This window comes from Moschus berezovskii, chromosome 24 (genome assembly GCF_049115385.1).
Source record: "Moschus berezovskii isolate FMDL1 chromosome 24, NW_MosBer_1.0, whole genome shotgun sequence".
In the NCBI taxonomy this organism is placed as follows: domain Eukaryota; kingdom Metazoa; phylum Chordata; class Mammalia; order Artiodactyla; family Moschidae; genus Moschus; species Moschus berezovskii.
The window spans coordinates 8,065,513-8,078,134 of NC_142483.1; the positions used below are offsets into that span (position 1 = coordinate 8,065,513).

The 12,622-nt window shown below is 55.8% G+C and overlaps 1 protein-coding gene and 1 long non-coding RNA gene across 3 annotated transcripts in view; one reads left to right on the forward strand and one right to left on the reverse strand.

Annotated features, from left to right (window-relative positions):
• CCDC12 (coiled-coil domain containing 12) overlaps positions 1–12,622 on the reverse strand; it is a 39,977-nt gene that overhangs the window by 7,632 nt on the left and 19,723 nt on the right. The window contains exons 1-2 of one of the 2 annotated variants that reach the window (XM_055413667.2): positions 3,391–3,626; positions 3,098–3,165 (exon numbers count right to left, since the gene is read on the reverse strand). In XM_055413667.2, coding sequence (XP_055269642.1) covers positions 3,098–3,165; positions 3,391–3,498 — 176 coding nt within the window. In that variant the 5' untranslated portion in view covers positions 3,499–3,626. Of the gene's footprint in view, positions 1–3,097; positions 3,166–3,390; positions 3,627–12,622 lie in introns of those variants that run through there. The other variant, XM_055413668.2, reaches the window with a different exon arrangement.
• LOC148773978 (uncharacterized) lies at positions 508–4,479 on the forward strand. The gene is made up of 3 exons (XR_016036250.1): positions 508–731; positions 1,094–1,152; positions 4,107–4,479. It is a non-coding gene; the product is annotated as an uncharacterized LOC148773978 (long non-coding RNA).

The window sequence follows — 12,622 nt, forward strand, 5'->3', positions numbered from 1 at the left end:
CCAGCTCTGATGCTTCTGAGACAGGATAGGAAGGCTCATGCTTTCACTGGCCTCCCTATGAAAATCAAGGATATCATTTTTCTTGAGGCTGTAGATGATATGGACTGTGGACATCAACAGTGAACAGAGTGGCGCCCTGCAGAGCAGGGGTCAAATCTCACAGGGGTGTCCCACTGCTGCCCTGGAAGCCCCCTCCCAAACCCTGAGTGCCTCTGCCTGTTAGGATGGGACGAAGGCAGACTGTCCCGAAGGCAGATGGGAATGAACAGCCCAGCAGACACATGCACAGCCTACTGAGGCTTCTCGAAATACTGCCCATGCAGGTGGCAAGTGGTGCACAGCGTGGCAGGGATGTGCCTGTCACACACCAAGTGGCAGGGTGGGCCAGCGGCTGAGCCAGCCAGAGAACAGCCTCCCACGTGCCTCCGCAGTGAGTCCTGGAGCAGGAGTGACGCAAGTCAGGGGCTGTGGGTGGGGGCCGCTCTGATCCTCATTGCTACGCTGCTCAGTGGGAGCAATGTCTGCTGAATCAAGCTCGCGTCACCCGTCTGTGAGACGCCCTGGTGCACAGACACCATCCTGGGGACCCAACTGGCAGATGGGAGAAGGCCTGGCACTGACCAGCCTGAAGGGCTCGGGCACTGGGCCAGAGCTGGGCCGGGCCTCAGCTGGGGTGGGACCTTTCTCCACATGGGAGTTGGAGAACCGGTTTTCCATCCCCAAGAAGGAAGGTGAGTGGCCTAGTTCCTTCTACGGTACGTGACGCTCACCCAGGGTGAACTGCCGTCCCTGAGCGGTGACTGCTCCGGCTAGGTGCTGACCACGATCTTAAGCCAGGGGCTGTGGGGGCTGAGGGTTTGGGGTTGGCTTGTTCAGGCACTTAACAGGACACGCTCCCCTGCCCCGTGCCCAATGGAGTGTGCGATGCCACCCGTTTCCTCCCACCTGGCTGGCTGGCCATGACTGTCGGCCACAAGCCCTACCCTCGACATACCTCCACAGCACACACCAGCCGACTTGCCATCAGGAGGAAGTGACTGAGGGCTTACAAAAGACACAAGCAACTGACATGAGTGTCCCTTTCTGTGGCCAGGTTTCCAGGGCTGCAGATCACTTCTTCGCTAGGCAGCAAGCAGCGGGGCTGTGTTAGAGGTGAGCCACGAGGGAAGGAGGGATGGGAGAGGAAAGACCCAGCCCAGAAGAGAAGCAGGGGTCCTCCTGGGGGTGGGAACTGTCTTTCCTTCACATAGCTCCTGGTCGGCCTTTGAGGAACTGACTCTCACTAAATGGGGATTTGGTTGTAGGGGAATGGGGCAGGATTTATCCTGAAGAGAGTAAGAAAAAAAAAATGTTTTTAAGGTATTCTGAGCTATAGATTCCATGTAATATAAATCGAAACTCTAGCAGCCTTTTTATTTATATTAGCTCATCATTATTTTTAAAAAGTAGGGAACTATAGGCACATCCACTTAGATGATGACAACGTTCTGAAATTTTAAGAGGAACGAACATGAGATAGTGTGTCCCTCCCACCCTCTCTGAAATACCCACAGACGGGGCCCTAAGGACTGGGTTAAGACAACGGGGGGGGTGGGTGCCACACCCAAAAAGCCCCCTCTCCCTCTCCCGCTTTCCACAGCGTGTCACTGTCCCCCTCGGTCACGATCTACTCTGTCACCTTCAGCAAGCTTTTAAAATAGATATTAACAAGCTGACTCTAAAATTTATAAGGAAAGCCAAAGGAACTAAAACAGTCACAATTCCAAAAAGGTCTCCGTGGACAGATAGGCCGGAGGACGGGCAGAGAGGAAGGAAGGTGATTCCCCAGCAAGGCCGGTAAGGGGTGAGGAACTGGGGGGCCTGCCTCTAGTCCTATTGGACTTTCCCATTTCCTCAGCCACCACCCCTGACCCTGCGCTGTATCTGGGTAGACGACCGAATCTGAGAAATGACTCAGGCTCCAGCCAGCAATCAAAACCCTGAGGACAAACCAGGAGGAAACCAAAGGGTCTCTCAGCAGTTACCACAGAAAGGGGGAAACTGTGCAGGCACCCACCGCCAAGCCCCTGAGCCTGTGGTCACTTGTCAAAAAAAAGCAACGACCTGGCCTTCATCTCTGTCACCAGTGAGGGGTGCACAATGTGCTGGGGGGCTGAGGCCCAATGAGAAGCCACGGAGCCCAGAGCTGGGGTGACCAGGGTCCCTGCACCAGCACAGAGCGTCACCAGCCTCCTCATCGCAGGGCCGTCGCCATCTCTGAAAACAAGTGAAGTGGCGAGAACCCTACAGGGCTTCCGTGAGGATGGTGTGAACTCACTTTGCAAACTGTGAAGTCACACACGTGCAGACACACATGCACCCCTGTGGGCTTGAAAAGGCCCCATTTTATCTGAGATCGGCGCCTGAACACAAAGGCACAGACAAGGCGCCGGCCCCCGGGGAGGGTTCTACTTCCACTCACCCTGGCGGAGGAGGCCAGGGAAGTCGCTGGCCCAGCTTCCTCTGGGGGGACCCCTCCCCTCCTGCTGCACCCCCTCAAAGCACAGCTCACCAGGATAAGCTTTCTCAGGGCCTCAACAGCCAGTCCCGGGGACGTCCATGGTGGTCCAGTGGTGGAGACTCGGCACTCCTAATGCAGGGGGCCCGGGGTTCAATCCCTGGTCACGGAGCTAGAGCCCATATACCGCAAATAAGACCCAGTGCAGCCCAATAAACAAATATTAAGAAAAAAATTTAAAAAGATCCAGTCGTTACAGTGAGCAGGAACCCAGGCTGATGGCTGAAGCAGAGCTTGACACACCAGGGAGAGTCTGGACCTGATTCTGGGGTTGCTGTATAACCACGTCACCCCAGGTATTTTAGAAGAGAGTGAGGAGACATAATGTGAGGGGTCTGGTGGCTAAAAAATTGGCCGGTGGCTGAGAGTCAGATAGCCAATGAGGGCAAGGGTACAGAAAAGGCTCCAACAGCAAGACCGTCCTGTCTGAACAAGGCGGCCATGGGGTGGAGAGGCAGCAACAGGACAGATGTGGACAGTACGACGTCGGGAGGGTGTGAAACCGACAGGTACGGGAAGAGGGTGAGTGCGAGGCGTTACCTGTGCTTCTCGCCTTCCTCCTCCCCTTCTCTGAGCTGCTTGGTGTTTGGCTCCCCGTCTTCCTTGTCCTGCAAAGGAAGGGAGAGAAGCCACTGCTCAGATGAACACCCCTCCTTCCAGTCCACACTACCCAGGCAGCTAAGGGAGAACAGGACGGCCTGGCGAGGACCAGCCTGGGGGTCCAGCCAAGCACACGCCTGTGGTAGCTGACAGGCACAGTGCTGGAGCCGCCTTTCCACCCCTCGGCTCCCCCAGCAGAGTTTAAAGCCCCTGACTCCAGCCCAGGCCCAGACCTGGGGAGCCCTCAGAGCGCATGCGCAGGAAGAGGTGGCAGGTCCTGGGTGCTGAGAGATGATGCTGGTCAGGAGGGCCCACGCTGGCAGGCCACCAGTCACCCTCATGGGTCCGGATGGAGCCACCCTCAGGAGTCGGGAGAGACAGAGCGAAGACGCGTCACCTCCGGGAGCCAGGGCAGGACAAAAGCTCAGGCCTCCTGAAACCCCTCCAGGCCAGAGGATTCTCCAGAGATACCTATCTGGCTCCCTGCAGTAGAAGCATCACTCGAGTTAGGACCAAGCTTATACAAGTTCATTCTTGCAATGTATTAAGGGGGGGCAGAGGGGAGGGGAATTGGTTTGAACTTTCCACGGGAACAATTTCTTCTAAATCTGGTTCTTTTTAAAAAAAAAAACAAAAACGTATTTATTTGGCTGTGATGAGTCTTAGCTGTAGCACCCGGGATCTTCCATCTTCACCCTGGCATGCATGTGAACTCCTGGTTGCAGCATGTGGGATCTAGTGCCCTGATCGGGGGGAGAACTTGGGCCCCTGCCTTGGGAGCGTGGAATCTCAGCCATGGGACCACCAGGGAAATCCCTAAATCTGGTTCGTTTATCTTCCTTGGCACGCCTGGACTTCCTTCCCCTGCACCACCATCCTCCCCAGCCTCTCTGCAGGTCTAGAGAAGTCACACTCATCTCAACCCTGACAGAGTATGCTTGCTCTCCAGGTACGCTGAGGGCCACGGCAGAGAGTCACCCCCATGCTGTTTCCACCTGCAGCAGGAAACGTCTTCCTGAGCTTCCTTCCTTATCACACGACCACGGCAGGTGGATCAGACCTGCCTGCAGACAAGTGAACACGGAGCATGCTCTCGCATACGCGGGCCCCCGCCCCCAGTGCCTGTCCTAAGAGGCCCTGGGACACAGCCCTGTCTGGGGTCTCCTTGCATGCCAGGGCTGGCTCTCCAGAGGGAGTCCCTGTGCCCCTGATTACCAGCCATGACCTGCCTTTGACTCGCTGGAGCATGTTCAGAGGAGACAATTGGAAGCCCCTGCCACAGGGAACCTGCTGCCAGGGAGATAAGAACATATAAAGTAAAATAGCTGCTTGTGTCACCTCTCCTAGAAGTTTGTTTATGCAACTGACAACAGCCTCCCTGAGGGTTGCACTCACATTATGAGTCACTTCCTGCCAGTGTTTGTTGTGGAGACCCTGGGAGCCACCAGACTGTGCCACCAACCCTGGCTGGGAGGTCTGGCCCAGAGAAAAGTTTCTGCGATGTGAACAGGGCAAGATGCTGGCCTGGCTCTCAACATGGGAGGCTCAGTCTCCTGGGGAGGAGGTGGCAGGAATGAATGATGGCGGCTACCTGAGTGAGGTCAACATGCGTCTGCGGGGTGGGTGGGTGGGGGGCTCCCTACCTTCCTACCGAGGGGTGAGCAGAATGCAGGTGTCATAGGATGGGGAGATAGATGTAGGAAGGGCATTCCCAGAGGGAAGCAAGCTTGAGCAAAGAGCGGGTGTGGTCTGAAGAACACACAGGTGGCTGGAGCAGATACACAGAGGTAAGGTTGTCAAGGCAGGTGGGGGCGGCCACACAGGGCTCTGGCCAGGGTTCTTAGGCAACAGGAACCAGAGGAGACTCAGGGGGAGGGAACAACAGGTGGAAGGCCCACAGGCCTTTCCCAGGAGCCTGCTGGTGAGGCCGGGCAGGGAGGCACAGAGGCAGAAGCAGGTTTGGTGATGGCCAAAGAGATGGGAGAGCAGAGTATAAACTCTTAACTAAGACAGAAGTCAGGGTTCCCCATGTGGCTTTCCGTCTGCGGACACCCCTCCCTGACAAATGCTAGTGATTACACAAGCCAGTGGAGGCTGGCGGCCTACAGTCCAAAGGGTTGCAAAGAGTTGGACATGAATGAAACAGACTTAGAACACACGCACACAAGCCAGAAGCCAGGACATTCAAACTCCTTCCTAGTTGCCAGCCAGTGGACTCCCAGATGGCTGGGGGGCTGTGGGAACAACCTTTGGGAGCCAGTCCTTTGCAAGCCCCATGCCCGTTTCCCAGCCCCCGAGCAAGAACAAACTCAGCAGCATGTCTGTCCACCCTCCCGGGGTCCCGGAGATGCTTGAGTGTCTCAGCAAAGGCCAAGCTACTCATTAATAAGTGAGAAAACACCCAACAATCTAAATGACATTTACAGAAAATGCCCCACAGTCTGGTGGGCGGCTGTGGCAGTGGTGCAGGCTGCGGAGGTCAAGGAAGCCCCCTACAGTCGCGAGAGCAGAGTCTGTGTGAGGGCAAGGGCTCAGGAATGGCACCCATGTGTCGGGGGGTGGGAGCGGGTGAACAAGTGAACAGGCCACACAAAGGTGCGCTGCAGTCACCTGTTCAAAGGCAACTCGGGCAGCACAGTGAGTGTCTATGAGAAGGGACTGGCTTAGGGGAGACCCTGGCCTGGCTCCCAAGGCAGCGCTCGCACCGCTAGGCAGGGTGATAAGAGTCACTGACCAGCCTCATGGCCCACCCAGCCTGAGAGACTCTCGAAGACCCTCGGAACTGAAGGATTCACAGGACCGCCACCTTGCAAGTCCTCAATTCAACCCATGGGGGGAGCTGACAAATGGCCATTAGGGAAAGGAAAGATTGGCTCGGGGTCACAGCACGTGTCAGCACTGGCTATGGGTCTGGATCGAGGTCTTCCTGAACCCAGCCCTGCATTCCGGCCAAGGAGATGGGAGAGGCACTTAGTTCCTAGAAACAGCTCTGGCCTCAGTCACTTCTGCCACGCTCCCCACTGCGGATCAGACCTGGCCATGTGCAATTAGACCAGTCACAGCCAGCTGGGCCGACGTCCACGCCCTGGAGGACACCCAAGGGTGTGCAGGCAGATGGCCCGGGGTGCATGGCATCCCAGAGGATCTAGAGACTCCTCACCCGCCCCCAGACCCTTAAATCCAACTCACTGCCTAGCCCCTCCTACACACACCTTCCCCAAACTCCCACCCTTCCCCTCCTTCCAACCCCACGTTCTACCTGCACCCACGGTCCCCACCACCCATGGTCCCCACCGCCGCCAAGCCCACAGCCACCGCCCCCTGCTCCAGAGAGCACCACGGCCTGCTGCGTTCTCTCCTCGTCTTTCTAATCCCCCTCCCCTACCTCTCTCTGCACCTTGTCCCTCCACATGGATGGAGCGTATGCTCCTCTCAAAGCTCTCATTTGGTCCCCATGCCCTCCAGACAAGCTCCAGACTCCAGCATTCCCCTTGCAGCCTCCCCAGGCCCAGCCCACTCCCTGCAGCCTGTCCGCACTGGCCTCGTCCAGACACTGGGCCCTTTGTCTCAAGCCCTGTCCATTCTGATGACCCCAAAGAAGGCCTCCCCCTGGCCAGTCTAGACGCCAGCTCAAAGGCCACCTTCTCAAGGCTGCCTTCTGAGGTGACTGGGCTCTGTCACTCCTCTGGGCCCAGGACACAGGTCTGTGGGCATTCCTACTCATCCTCGGCCCCCTTCCTCAAGTCCCTCGGTGAGGGGGTGTCTCCTGGACTCCCTCCAGGCATAGCCTAGAGCCGGGACTAGATCACCTTCATGAACTCTTTGTCAATTTCACCAACTCTTCGACCCTCCTCACCAACTCCAGAAGAGCCAAATTCTTACAACACTGGTGGCTGCAGGGCAGGGAAGCCCTGGCCTGGACTGGGGTCCCTCCCACAGCCCACCTGCCCGTTCCTGGAGGTGCCCCACATTTCTGACCCCAGCCCAGCTTTCCACACGAAAGCCCCACCCCTGCTCTCACCCTCCTCAGAGTCCACAGGAGGAAGGCGCCGTGGAGGCAGGACTTCAGGGGTTCTCAAAAACAGCCCTGCCCCAAACAGAGCCTGACTAACCTGTTTCAAAACGCTTGAAATCCTTTCGCCAGGAACAACACTTCCACAAATAAAATGAGTGTTGTGCAAGATTGGTGGTATTTCTTCTTTACACATATGATAAGAATTCATCCTGGCCTGAAGTTTTCCTTTGTGGGGTTTTAGGCAAGAGGCTCATTAGATTCCCCTTTCTTCTTGAGTCAATCTTATTATATAGTGTCTATCAAGGACATTTCCGTTCATACTGAAATTACTGGCCAAAGTCACTTATAACACCCTCTTATTATCCTTTCAATGTCTGCAGGATCTGTGGTGCTATTCCCTGACATTGATAATTTGTGTTTTTCTCTTTCCTTATTAGACCAGCTGGAGATTTATCAATTTGGGGATATGTTCAGACTTGGTGCTTTAGGGGGGTTGTTTTTAATTTTGGGGCCATCCCTGATTGAGGGACTAAGATCCCACATGGCACGTGGTGCAGATAAATTTAAAAGAGAGAAAGAAAATAGGCTCCAAACCTTAGTCCCCTAAGAAGAGGGGAAAGTGGCCCAGGTTTGAGCCTTTCCAGCCCTGACTTGGCCCAGGGTGGGGAAAAGTCACAGAGAGACGGGCCCAGATGCCAGGATCGGGGAGCAGGAAGGGACTGACAACATGGATGGTGAATGTGGCATGTCCCACAGCACCACCGTGCCACATGTCTTCAGAGCCAGGGCACCCTGGGGGGAGGCACAGGGACTTCCTGTCAGGGGCAGCTGCGGCAGGAGCTGTGTGCCAAGGGGACTTGGGTGTAGGGCAGTCACCCAGAGTCTGACTCATCCTGAGGAGGCAATGATAAGAGCTGCCATGCCTGGACAAAGACACCTCACGGCCCTCTACTGCCCAGAGATGGGGGAATGGGGTAGGCAGGAGGGTCCGAGACTCATAGGCAGACAGTGATACTCGTGGGCTGTAGGGGCCCTGACTCTGGGCCCTGGCACTCAGCCTGCTGCTAGGACCACCTGGCCTGTGTGCCCATTGTCTGCCCAGGAGACAGGGAGATCCCTGAAGGCAGATGCTTGCCTTACCCACCTGTACCCTGGGGCCTGACACTGCCTACAGAAGGCACAGCTCATGGCCTTGATTTCACCTTGCAGTGTGACCTTGGGCAAGTCATTCAACCTCTCCGGTCTGGATTTTCTCATCTATAAAAAGTGTGACAATCACACCAACATCATGGCCCTGTTATAAGAAAGAAATAATCAGGGAAGAAAGAGGAAGGTCTGCAGCTTGGGTGACAAGACAGCAGACCCTGAGGGCAGGAAGGGAAGGGCTGCGGAGAAGCCACGAGGCCACAGGCCCAGACTGCTGGCACCTGTGGAGGTCATGAGGAGTGTTCACTTTCACTGTCTTCACCAGGCATTCTCTGCAGTTCCGAGAGCACTAAAATGTCTGCTTCACAAACAAGTCAGAGGGCGTGTCAGACAACCTGCATGGGGGGACAGGTCTCCTGTTCCCCTTGGTTCAGGGCTCCACCAGGAATCAGAGGTCAGCAGGGGAGGGTGGGGACTAACGGCCCCAGAGCCGCCCAAGCTCTCAAGGGTGCGGACATTGCCTAAAGGCTTGTGAGCGGAGAGAACAAAGCTACAGGGCTGGCAGGGCTGGCAGGACAGAAGGGGAGAGGGAGATAAGGCTGCCGATAAGAGCCCGGAACTAGGTCAGGGCCGGAGGGGGCAGGGAACAGAACAAGGGGGTGCCTGAAGCGGGAGGAGTCAGAGACGACTGAGGTCCTGACCGGGACTCACTGGGAGAATGAAGGCGCCTGAGACAAAAACGGTGCCAGGGCTGAGGGGACAAAGAGAAAGGGTGCGGTGGCTTTCAGGATGTCCAGGGTTGAGGCCCGATGCCTGGACTCTAATGATGGTCGGCGCAGACACAGGCTGAGGTTCCAGCACATGGCCTCGCCCCAGACGACCGCTGACGTCCTGCATGTGGCAGAGAGGCGTGGGGAGGTGGCCCCAAGCCAAGTCTGGTCCTATTCTGGTCACAAGTGCAAACAGGGAACTAGTCATGCTCAAAGGAGGCGGCAGGTCCCCAGCAGTCTGTTGTTCTTTGGTCGCCCAGCCGTGTCCGACTCTGTGACCCCATAGGCTGCAGCACACCAGGCCTCCCTGTCCATCACCATCTCCCGGAGTTTGCCCAAGTTTATGTTCATTGCATCGGGGATGCCGTCCAGCCATCTCACCCTCTGACACCCTCTCCTTCTACCCTCAATCTTTCCCAACATCAGGGACTTTTCTAATGAGTTATCTGTTCACATCAGATGACCAAAATACTGGAGCTTCAGCTTCAACATCAGTCCTTCCAGTGAATATTCAGGACTGATTTCCTTTAGGATTGATTGGTTTGATCTCCTTGCAGTCCAGGGGACTTTTAGGAGTCTTTTCCAGCCACACAGTTCAAAGGCATCAATTCTTTGGTATTCTGCCTTCTTTACAGTCCATCTCTCACAACCAGACGTGACCACTGGGAAGACCACAGCCTCGACTCTACAGACCTTTGTCCAGCAGTCTACTAGTCAAGAAATACTGACTGGCTCCCTTCTGCTAGGCACTCCACACTGGGTGCCAAGAAGAAAAAAAAAGAACCGGTAGGTACCAGCTGTTTACAGACCAATGTGAGCACTCAGCCTGGGTCCATGGACAGGATTTCAGGATCAGACACACACGCAGGCCTGGTATGCAAATGCTCATTTTTCCAGAGGAAGAATCCACAGCTCTTCAGATTCTCAGTGGGGGTGGTGACCCAGAGGAGGAAAGGAAAGGTCACGGGGGCTTCTTTGGATGGCACCTGAGGTGTCTGAGGAGGTTTGCCAAAAGAAGTACTACCTTTCTTTCTCTCGTTTTTTTTTTTTTTTGGCCCTGTGGCATTTGGGATCTTAGTTCCTGAACCAGGGATCGAACCTGTGTCCCCTGCAGTGTAAGTGTTGAATCTCAACCACTGGACCACCAGGGAAGTCTCCCACTTTTCTTGCACTTTAAAGGCTGAGTGGGCTCAGGGCTGGAGGAGGGAAGCAGGGGGGACAGCGAGCACCCAGAGAGTGCAGCGGTGAACAAGGGCCCTCCCACCGCCCCCATGCCCCCTGCAGGAAAGTCGCTGGGAGGCAACACTGAGGGCAGAGCACACACGACTCCCCTCCTCTCCTTCACACACAGCCAGCCTGGACCAGGTCCCCTGCGCAGTGAGGCAAGGCTCCCAACTCCTGCCCGGCCCCCCTGGAGGAAGCCGGGAGGCAGCACTGGGCAGACCAGTGGTCGGAAAATCACTCTCCACCGCTCACTGGTGGCGAGACCGTGGGCACCTACAGTACCTCTCCGAGCCTCCGCTAAAGGCTCCCCACTCTGTTAAAGTGGGGCTGGTGCTCTGTCCCAGGGTGTTTGAGGATTAAAGGCGCTAACTTGGGGTCTGCCATCTGGGGCAGGACCCTGCATGACACCCAGTGTGGGAGAGAACTGCTGGCATCCTGGGATGTCCTGAGCCCTGCCCTCCATCAGCGGTGGGGCCTGGAGAACCAGGTGTATCCTCTCCTTTCCCCGCCACCACCCACTTCCCTGAGCCCTGTATCCTTTTCTGATAGAGCTTCTTCATTTTCTGCCAAGTTTCTGTAAGTGACGAACTGTTCATTTTGAAAACTGAGACTTGAATGAAGAATGACCTGTCTGATTCCCTCAAGGGCCCCAGGCTGGGAGAGCAGACACCACATCTGTGAGGCTTCCCCACAGAAACCTCTTTCTGCACAGAGCTCCACGGCAGCTGGAAGACGGTTGGTAGGTTGCAGCACTTTCCCCTCGGCTGTGTGCAGGCTGAAGGTTACACCCCTTTTTAGCAGAAGGGCGTTCTTCCCAGGCAGGCCATCAAGTGATAACTGTCCCAGACATTTGATTTTACCTTGATTTGCCTATTCGAGATTTTGCTTGTCATCTGTCTTCCTAGATTAACCTACAAAAGGCTCGCCCATCACTGTTCCCCGGCACCTGACACACGGCGGCAGGTGACAGTGGAGAATGAATGAATGGGCAACCTGGGGTGGGGGGCAGGGAGAGGCAGGAGGCCTGACAGACAAGACTCTCCTCCCCTTGTGGTCTGGGCCGCCAAGCAGCACTCAGGCACCAGGTATCACTATCCTTGCCTCCAAGGATGCAGGGTCTGAGGCTTGGTGACACCTAACACAGGTCTCTGCGCGTCAGACCCCAAGGTCTTTCTGTCAGTTTGAGACAGAGAGACAACTGGAAGCCGGTTCCCTGCTGCTACACACACAGTTTCTTCTACCAACACATCTGCTTGTTCACCCCTTAGCCGTCTGTCCTACCCTCCCCCTCTGTCAATTATCTACACCTCTTCTTTCCTGGAGAATGAGGGCGAAAAAATTCCAATCGTGCCCACTTCCTAAGAGACTGGGAAGGATCAAATATAACGAGGTTCCACATAACATTAGAAGACTTCCCAATAGCAGGAGCTCTGGGGAGGGCGGGACCCAACTGTTCTTCACTTCTGTTCTACTGTATCTCCTAGCAGTCATTACAGGGTGCCAGGCAACTGACTATTCAATGAATGGAAATAACATTATTTAATTCATCAGCATAAAAACATAGTAAAGTCAATACTGCTTTCTCCTCTCACAGATAAGAAAGAGGCCCGGTGATGTTACTGTGAAGTATCTCGCCCAGAGTCCTGCTGCTTGGGCTTGCCGGTGCCCCAAGGGTAACCGGGTGGGCCTAAAGCCTCAGGGTCTCCACAGAACCTCGGCTCTGACCCTCCTCCCGCCCACCTCAAACACACAGGGGGTCTCACTGGCGTCTAACGTCACTCCGCCTCACATCACAGGGCTGACATCCTTTCCTGGTGTCATCTCTGGGAAATGCAACCAAACCACGAGGAGCCCCAGGTATGGCTGTTTCTGGGCCAGGAACTCCCGTCCCAGGAAAGCACCATGGGAGACAGTAGGGCGATGTACACAGGGGTGTTCCCCACTGTGTCTCTTGAGATACGGAGCGGTGGGGCCCGGAGGAGGCTGTAACCTGCCGGGCGCAGGGAGGCAGGCCAGCAGCTCGCACCCCCTGCCAGCACGGTCACCAGAGTAGCGAGCTGATGGGCATCGCCGTGAGACAGGACAGGTTGCGGGGTCATGGAGCCATACATGCGAGCGTGAGCGAAGCCACGGCGACTCCTGACGCAGGACGGCCACACAACAAGGCTGTGGGCAGTGCTTCCTCCGTTTCCTTTCCTTCTGTTGTCAAATGACTTACTATCGAAATGACTTAAAAACATAAGCGACCCGAGGAGCCCAGCTGCCTGTGGCTCCCTGTCTGGCCTGTACTCTCACCCTGAGTGGACTCTC